General features: G+C 42.1%; 1 protein-coding gene across 2 annotated transcripts in view; it reads left to right on the forward strand.

Moving 5' to 3' along the window:
• Positions 1 to 7,572, forward strand: part of YTHDF3 (YTH N6-methyladenosine RNA binding protein F3) — a 71,515-nt gene extending 63,943 nt beyond the window's left edge. For both annotated transcript variants that reach the window (XM_082259214.1, XM_082259213.1), the window contains exon 5: positions 6,799 to 7,572. In XM_082259214.1, coding sequence (XP_082115340.1) covers positions 6,799 to 6,822 — 24 coding nt within the window. In that variant the 3' untranslated portion in view covers positions 6,823 to 7,572. The remainder of the gene's footprint in view (positions 1 to 6,798) is intronic.
• Positions 7,573 to 8,807: the final 1,235 nt, after the last annotated feature.

An 8,807-nucleotide genomic window follows, 5' to 3' on the forward strand; every position in this document is an offset into this window, starting at 1 on the left:
ATGAGACTGCACTGATGAGACTGCACTGATGAGACTGCACTGATGAGACTGCACTGATGAGACTGCACTGATGGGGTGGCACTGATGGGGTGGCACTGATGGGGTGGCACTGATGGGGTGGCACTGATGGGGTGGCACTGATAGGTGGCACTGATATGCAGCATTGGTGGTCACTGATGGGCGGCACTGATATGCAGCATTGGTGGTCACTGATGGGCGGCACTGATATGCAGCATTGGTGGTCACTGATGGGCGGCACTGATAGGCGGCACTGATGGGCACTGATGGGCACTGATGGGCGGCACTGATGGGTGGCACTGATAGGCGGCACTGATGGGCACTGATAGGCGGCACTGGTGGGCAATAATGGGCACTGGTGGGCGACACTGATAGGGAGGGCACTGGCGGGCAACACTGATGGGGAGGGCAATGGGGGGGCTCTCTGAGCCCTGATTGCCATCCCTGGTGGCCATAGTGGGTATCCCTGGGGTCATAGGTGGGCATCCCTGGTGGTTCTAGTGGCACCCCCCCCCCCCCCGAGGGTCTGCACTGGTAATCAATGATCGGATTACCAGTGACGACCCCCCCCCCCCGTCAGGGGAGCCGCCGATCGGCGCTCCTTTAATTGTGCCCGTCAGGCACGAACTAAGGAAAGCCGATCAACGGCTCTTCCTGTTTACTATGTGACCAGCCGTGATTGGACACGGCTGGTCACATGGTAAAGAGCCTACTTCAGTAGGCTCTTTACCGAGATCGGAGATGCAGGGAGTCAGACTGACACCTCGCATCACCGATCGCCGCTCTGCGTGCCCCCGGGGGGCGCGCAGAGCTGTATTATCCTGCCGCCGTCCTATGACGTCCGGTCAGTATAATACAACCACAATCCCGTCGTCAATTTGCTATAGGGCGGGCGGGATGTGGTTAAAGAGCACACCAAACGCTTATGATAACTTCTTTATTAACTTCAGCTTTTCTTCATATATAACACTGACACTTTCGCAGCAGACAAGTCCATGTACAAACATGTGTTAAAGTATAACAAAATGGCGGTACAACTGTTCAATCTTGTCGGTCTACATAAAATGGTAGATATATTTATTTTCTTCAGTATCTGTACTCTCACTTTAAGTTATTTAAGCACTTTATGATCTATCTGATGCTTAACCAATAGTTTCACTTGCTGTTTGCTGTTATCTGATATTTTGCTGTTTGCTGGAACGTTTGATGGGACATTTGCAGTTTACAGTATGAGTTTGTAGGGACGTTTGAACGTTTGGTGGAACTAGAAGTGAACACATAACTAGTTCAGTATACAGTTCTAATCACATTGCTAACAATAGAAACATATATAACTGTATTAAATGCCTATTTTGGCCACTTTCTTTCATAAAACTGACTGGATCTGTGTGTTCAGCTCTTCTCTCTCTGGTGTAATGATTTCTAGCAGTGTGCTGGGGAACTTTCCCAGACAAAAATGGGTGTAAGGCTGGCTGTTATTGGCCAAGACTCTTGCTCATTGAGTAACAAAAGCTTAATTCTATGCTTCCTGGTTTCAATTCTGCTGTGTCATTGAGCTTACCTTAGCTAATGTCATATAATGAATCTTAAAGGCATATTTTCTTTTTTGCTTCTGTGAACACAATATTCAATTGTTATATGAAATCCAAACATCACAGTAAATCTGCTCTTGTCCCCTCACATATAAACATATGAACTGTATTAGTTATTAGCAGGTCTAGCTGTATATACATGTAAGTCATATTAGCAACCCAGGACACTCCCACCAAAATTACCTATAATTCTATGTTCTCTATAGTAGGATTTGAACATGAATTTGGGGAATTTTCCATCAGATTCTCAACTTCCAAGTGCCTTTTATCACTCTCAAATTGAACAGCTAACTGCTGTATAGGACATTCCAATAGGAGTGGAGTGGTGAGACGTTTTCCCTTTTTGTCAAGTTTTGAGTCTATTTGTAGCAACGCTCTTCTTACTAGTCTGTCTTTTTTTCATTTTGAACTTTGGCCAATTTCCATTGACTTCTAGGTAAATCTTCTTTCACTAATACTATGTCACCAACTTGGACATTTCTTCTGGGTGTTTGCCATTTACTTCTTAGTGTAAGATTGGCTAAGTACTCTTTCCTCCATCTATTCCAAAACTTCTGATAGATATTGAACTCTTCGCTATCTCCTTTTGGCATATAAATCCTCTTTGATGAACTTGCCAGGTGGTGGTTGTATGTAATCAGACTTAAGGTGAAGTAGATGGTTGGGAGTTAAAGGTTCCAAACTTGTTGGATCATTGATGTTGTCGACTGTAAGTGGACGACTGTTAATAGACATTATTTCATAGAATAAAGTCCTAAGTGAAGCATCATCCATTCTTCCGGAGTTCTTTTTCAACATTGAATTTAACACATTTCTTACAGTTCTGATTTTGTCTTTCCCAAACTCCTTGTGTGGCTTGCATGTGGAGCATTCATATGAAAGTCACATTGATTCTGTGACAAATACTCCGTTACCTTTTCTTTGTCGATCTCTTATAGAGCTTTCTTCAATTCATTTTTTGCTACGACAATTGCATCCTTGGTCAGATCTAAGCTCTCTGACAGTACCTCTAATGGCTATGAAACATCTCAAGGCATTGATGAATGCGTTAGTTGACATATCTTCTAACATTTCCAGATGAATTGCTCTGGAGCTTAAACATGTAAAAATATATATATATATATATATATATATATATATATATATATATATATATATATATATATATATATATTTTGTTTTTTAATCCATTAAAATGGAAAGTAAATTAACAGAAGGGAAATCCAAATCAAATCCGTATTTGGTGTGACCTCCCTTTGCCTTCAAACCAGCATTAGTTCAATTCTTCTAGGATCACTTGCACACAGTTCTTGAAGGAACTAGGCATGCAGGTTGTTCCAGACATCTTGGAGAACTAACCAAAGATCTGTGTTTGTAGGCGGCCTCAAATCCTTCTGACTGTTCATGTAATCCCAGACAGACTTGATGTTGAGATCAGGGCTCTGTGGGGGCCAAACGATCACTTCCAGAACTCCTTGTTGTTCTTCTTTACACTGAAGATAGTTCTGGGCCAAACGATCACTTCCAGGACTCCTTGTTCTTCTTTACACTGAAGATAGTTCTAAATGGCATTGGATGGCTATCCTGGGGGAGGAGCCTACCTATGGCGTGCATAGGGAGCTTGTCCTACGAGCTCTAGGCAGCCATCCACCTATGCAGTGGCCTATCTGATGCCCCGCCCCACCCCTCACACTTAGCCCAGCGTGGACCCCTTGCGATCAGAGAGGGTTCAGAGCCTCTTGGTGCGGCTGGCAGTAGCAGTGGGGATGAAGAGCTGGCTTGTCGGAAGGCGGGCTGGCAGGCATCTGTGGAAGACCCTGGAAGCTCAGGCAGGCTGGCGCCGGCTGGGACGCGCAAGAGAGCTCAGATGGCATGTGACTGATGGCGCAGAGACGGCCGAAGGCCGTCGAGAGCGACAGACAAGCCAAGCGGCAACCGACCAGTACATGGAGGCACGCAGGGGAGAGCGAGACTGCAGGAGAGCGGGAAAACTGGCTAGAAGACCAGAGATCGAGGAGGGAAGGTCAAGACCGGACATTTTACAGATACAACAACCCCGTCTGAGACAAGGAATTAAGTGGGGCTGGCCTAAGCACCCCCTCTACCGGTAAATTGGACCCGCCAACACTTGTCTATTTTTTGGCAGACCCCCTGCAGAATGGTGAGCGGACCTCCTATTTTTTTTTCTTTTTTCTACGGTTGTTGACTTTGCTTTGCACTGACTGTCTGCTGAACTCAGTCAGCTACACGGGGGAGATTGAAGCACCATAGGGGTCTGCAAAGAGGAGGTGCGACCACAAAATCACCCAAGATTAGCTCAGGTCCTGGAACAATTAAAAAAAATTACACCATATGATGGCCCAGATAAGCAAGTATTAAAAAAAATAGGGTTCCCATGCAAAACAGGAAGAGGTAAAGGAAAAAGTTGACAAAATAGATCACTAATGCGTAAAAACACTCTGGGGCAACCAGGAGTGGGATGAGATTTAGAGAGTGACCCGGAGATGAACCATACTGCAGAACAAATCACGGAAGCCAGCCCAATTGGCTACCAAAATGGAAATGGCAGCCATGTTTACAGCATTAGAAAATCTTTAAACTCAAAAATGGCAACAATACATAACGTTATGGGCCACATAATCTCACTTGTTGAAGGTATGGAAAAAAAAGACAAGACAGTCACACACAAACAATAAACAAGCTAAAAAGAGAAATTAAAGCTCTAAAAAAAAGGATCAGAGGAACCTGGCATATAAACTGGAAGACCAAGAAAATCGGAATAGAAGGAAGAACTTGGAAATACGAGGCTAACCAGAACCTACACACGAAGAGGATCTAATAGATAAAATGAAGAACATTTTCAATCCAATATTGGAGTAGAAGCAGAACAGATAAAAATAGAGTACACCGGATTAGAAGATCAAAACTGCAAAAAGAGAGCCCAAATTTGGGAGAGCGTGGAAAGAAAAACACCAATAAAATAGTAAAGTGTCAACCTACAGATCTTCACAGATTTGGCACAGGAAACATGGAGGAGACTATTGAAACTCCTCTTGGAGTTGATGCAAAACCATGCAGTATTGTACAACTGGGGTTTCCCAGCTTTTCTGATAGGCCGGAGGGAAGGATGTATGGCAAAATTGGGGGGAGGGGGGGGGGGAACTACAGAAGAAGAAAATTTTTAGATTGAGGGAGAGGAAGAAAAGAGATAAAGTACAGGAGGGGGTAGGAGAAACAACACAAATACCCTAAATTTCTTGACATACAGTGCAAGAGGACTAAACAGCAACTAAAAGACATAAGGTTATAGAAGAAATTAGGCGTTACTCTGCCAGTATAATATTTCTAGAGGAGACCCACATAGCACAAGAAACAAATGTGAAATTATACTCAGAATAATACCCAGTTTGGTACTATGGAGACTCTCCAACCAAGATAGAAAAGGGAGTAGCAATTGGCGTGGCAAGGATTGTAAGGTTTGTTTTGGAGGATAGGTTGGTTGACCCATAAGGGCGGTATATATTTTTGAAGGGTCAGCTGCAGTGAATGGAATGTACTGTGGCAAATGTGTACTGCCCAACAAAAACCCAAAAGATTATTTTAAGAGTACTAGAGAAGTTGGTGGGGTTTAAAAAAAGATAAATTGAATATGACAGGAGATTTTAAAGCGGAGTTCCACCCAAAAGTGGAACTTCCGCTTTAGGTGGTCCTAACCCCCTGACATGTAATTTTTTTGGGGGGGGGGAGCGGGTACCTGGTTTTGACAGGTACCCGCTCCCACTTCCGCTCGGAGCGCCCCCTCCCTCCCTGCAATCTTCTGGGACATGTCAGAGGTCCCAGAAGATTGGCGGCTAATCACGGCGCGCAGTGGGTACCCGGCTGTGAAGCCGCAAACTGTCACAGCCGGGTGCCCACAGCAGTGATGCCGGCGCCGAGGGAGAGGATCGAGGCTTCGGGCGGCCGCATCGCTGGACCGTTGGACAGGTGAGTGAAATGGCTGGAACTCCGCTTTAATTTCTGCATGGATTCACTCGTGGATTGTACATCTCGTGCGCAGGTGACTGGGAGACACCAGCCCAGGATGGTGGAAAAAAAAAAAAAAATATTCTACTATAAACTGCCAACTAGTGGATTTGTGGAGAGTCCAATACCCTAGGGAGAGAGATTACTCCTACCACTCCCCTGTGCATGGGGATGTATTCAAGACTGGATTATATTATGGCAGAGCACAGATTGTTAGAATCAGTTGTTAATACATCAATAGGAATTATGACACTATCAGACCATGCAGCAATAAATATAGCAGCATTTACAGCAGAGGAGAAGGAAGAACTAGCGAGCGCAGTCATCGGAAGTCCCGCCTCCTCTGCCGAGACGTGTGACGTCTGTCATAGTCGGGACTTCCGATGACTGCGCTCGCTCGTTCTCCCTTCTCCTCGGTCCGGCCCGCCCCCTTTTGCTCTTATGACAGCTCGTCCTTCCTTCTCCTCAGCCCGACCCGCCCCTTCTGCTCTTGGCAATGCTTCCTGGCCGTTTTTTTTTTTAATATCGGCGTATAACACTCACTGCTGCTTTTTCCTCCATTTTTAGGAGGAAAAAGTGCGTGTTATACGCCGATAAATACGGTAGTTTCTTCCCTTTAACCCTTCGCTATTATTTTTCTCCTGCTTGTGTTTTTTTTTTTTTTTTTTTTTTTTTTTTTACTGTTTAATATTACTTTTTGTCAGTGGTGCATAACAAGTTGCAAAAGCTTTGAAGGAGTTTTTTGCATTTCCAAATAACTTTGCCAAACATAGGAGAAAAATACATTCAGTGTTTTAAATGGGACCGGTTATAAAATGTGTACATTTTATTTACAATAAAATGACTTTTTTAATCTATACAGTAGTCAAAATAGAAAAAAGTGCTTTATTTTTGTGTCGGTCATAGATTCCATAGAAAATATAATAACTTTTAGCAAAAAAATATTTCCAAAAGGGAACCTAACTTATCCCAAATAAGAGTCCTATCACAAAGACATCAGAATGGTTATTCGTAGACAATTCAAACCTGTTTAAAGAAGTGTTTAGAAGTGTAGCAAATTTGTATTTTGTTTGTGAGCATGAACTGCATTACATCTTTAGATCATGTCCTGTGGAGGATTTTGGTAGAATCTAATGATCTTTTTTTTTTTTTTTCTTTTTTGCAGGAGAGAAATCGAAACAAACAATAATTGCGTGGAGTAAATCTAAAAACAACACTAATGATGCAGACTCTGGAATTCGCCTACTTTGTTGAAGAAAACATAATTAATGCTTTTTTTTCTGCTTAAGGCATCATCTTTGAACACTTTAACATAAATTTGACTCTTATTTTATTTTATTTTTTCGCATAATTGTTTTCATCAGTGCATCTGCCGTTGTATCTCACCAAACACACCTGAGAACTTTAACTTTGTTAAGCACTTTCTGTCCTGAAGCTTTTACCAGTATCTGCTGTCTTTTTGTAATCAAGCATTCTAGCAAAGACGCAGGAGACTCATTATAAATGCAAGGATCCTTCCCTTGTTTTGGTTTGTTCAATACTAACAACTATTAGAAAATTGGTTAGTCACTGATGTGAAATTCACATGTCTTCATTTATTTTATTCTATTTTCTTTTTTTATTGTCTTTTTTTTTTTTTTTTTTTTCCTTAGTTGTTGAAAGAATTAAAATTGAAATTGCATCATGCCATATTTTATTCAGTACACTCTAGTTGTCTATCAAGATTATTATAGTGGCATTGATATGGCAAACCAAGTTTTAAGACTGCAGATTTAGTAGAGATTTATGTATCGGCTGTTTTGGTGTAAGAATGTTTAAATTCAGCTTTGTGGCCACCTCCCCTTTTTAATGCACATTTAGGCTTCTTTAACATTGTCGGATTTAGGCTAGGACTCCTATTCACAGGCGTGGATACTTCTGTTTCAATTGGAATGTGTTTTTTTTTTTTACCTGCTCTCCGTTATCTTTTTTAATTAATTTGACACTCTTGCCAAACCAGTTCATTAATATACAGGAGTCCTTGCAGTGCAGAAGCCTGAATGAAATGTTACATGACACTTTGTTCATGTCTGCCCCCGTGCAATGCTTTTGTGCATAGTCAGGGGCTGCCATAGTGGCGCTGCACTCTTCAATGTACTTGAGATGTCAAACCATATTTTATGAATGTACCAGAATTCCATTGCTGTGGAGATGCTACCCTTACTGCAAATATGTCCCATATCCCTTATGTGCCACTACATACGTGATTTTTAAAAAGTAAATACAGCAAGGGAAAAAAAAGAAAATCTTAAAAAAAAATATATAAATGTTAAGTCAGCCTAACCTTAAAATATATTTCCAGTTTTCAGTGAAATTTGGGAAAATTCTATTATCTTTTATGTGTTACTGTTTACACAGCATACCTAAAGAAAAAAAAAAATTATTATACAGGATTTATATAGCGCCAACAGTTTGTGCAGCACTTTACAACATGATAGCAGACAGTACAGTTTCAATTTAGTACAGGAGTAAACGGGGCTGTGTTTATGGGGGAAATTAGCAAATTTCTTTCCTGCAACCACAGGACATTCACTCCATCTATGGCCGGCCTTAAGGCTGGTACATGCCATGAGATTATCAGACAAGCGATTGTCCATAATTTTTATATTTTTTTTTAATGCAAGTCTCAATTTAAAAAATGAAGCGGTTCCTAAAGTTCAAATTCTCATACGACACAGCAAAAATTTGGAAGTGATGTAATTTGTTGTATTGGTATTGTATTTTTGGCCATCATTTTCCTGTTTGTCCCTTCGGATAATTTTGAGCGAAAGCGGTATACGAACGATCAGATTAAGAGTAAGCCTGTCCTGGGGCCAGGCTGTGTTTTCTCTCATTAACATACAGTGCAAGAAGCCCAGCTTCCAAACCTATAAAGCCGAATCTCGGATGACATCAGCCAGTTCAAAAGACATTTGGCCCATGTGTATGGCAGGCGGCCCTGCATGCTGGAAAACCAGCGGCCGATCAGCGCTCTCAGCCAATAGCTGTCCCCCTGTCAGAACACAACAGCTCAGCAGGGGAGAACGCTTTACTAACCTCGAATTGTTAGTACAGCGGCTTTGACTGGAGCAATCGTTTTTTCTTTTTGTTCAGCCTGCTAGGTTGAATGAAAAACGAATGATGTGTACTAGGCTT

The sequence above is a fragment of the Pelophylax lessonae genome, assembly GCF_965119305.1.
Source record: "Pelophylax lessonae genome assembly, chromosome: 5".
Taxonomy (NCBI): Eukaryota; Metazoa; Chordata; class Amphibia; order Anura; family Ranidae; genus Pelophylax; species Pelophylax lessonae.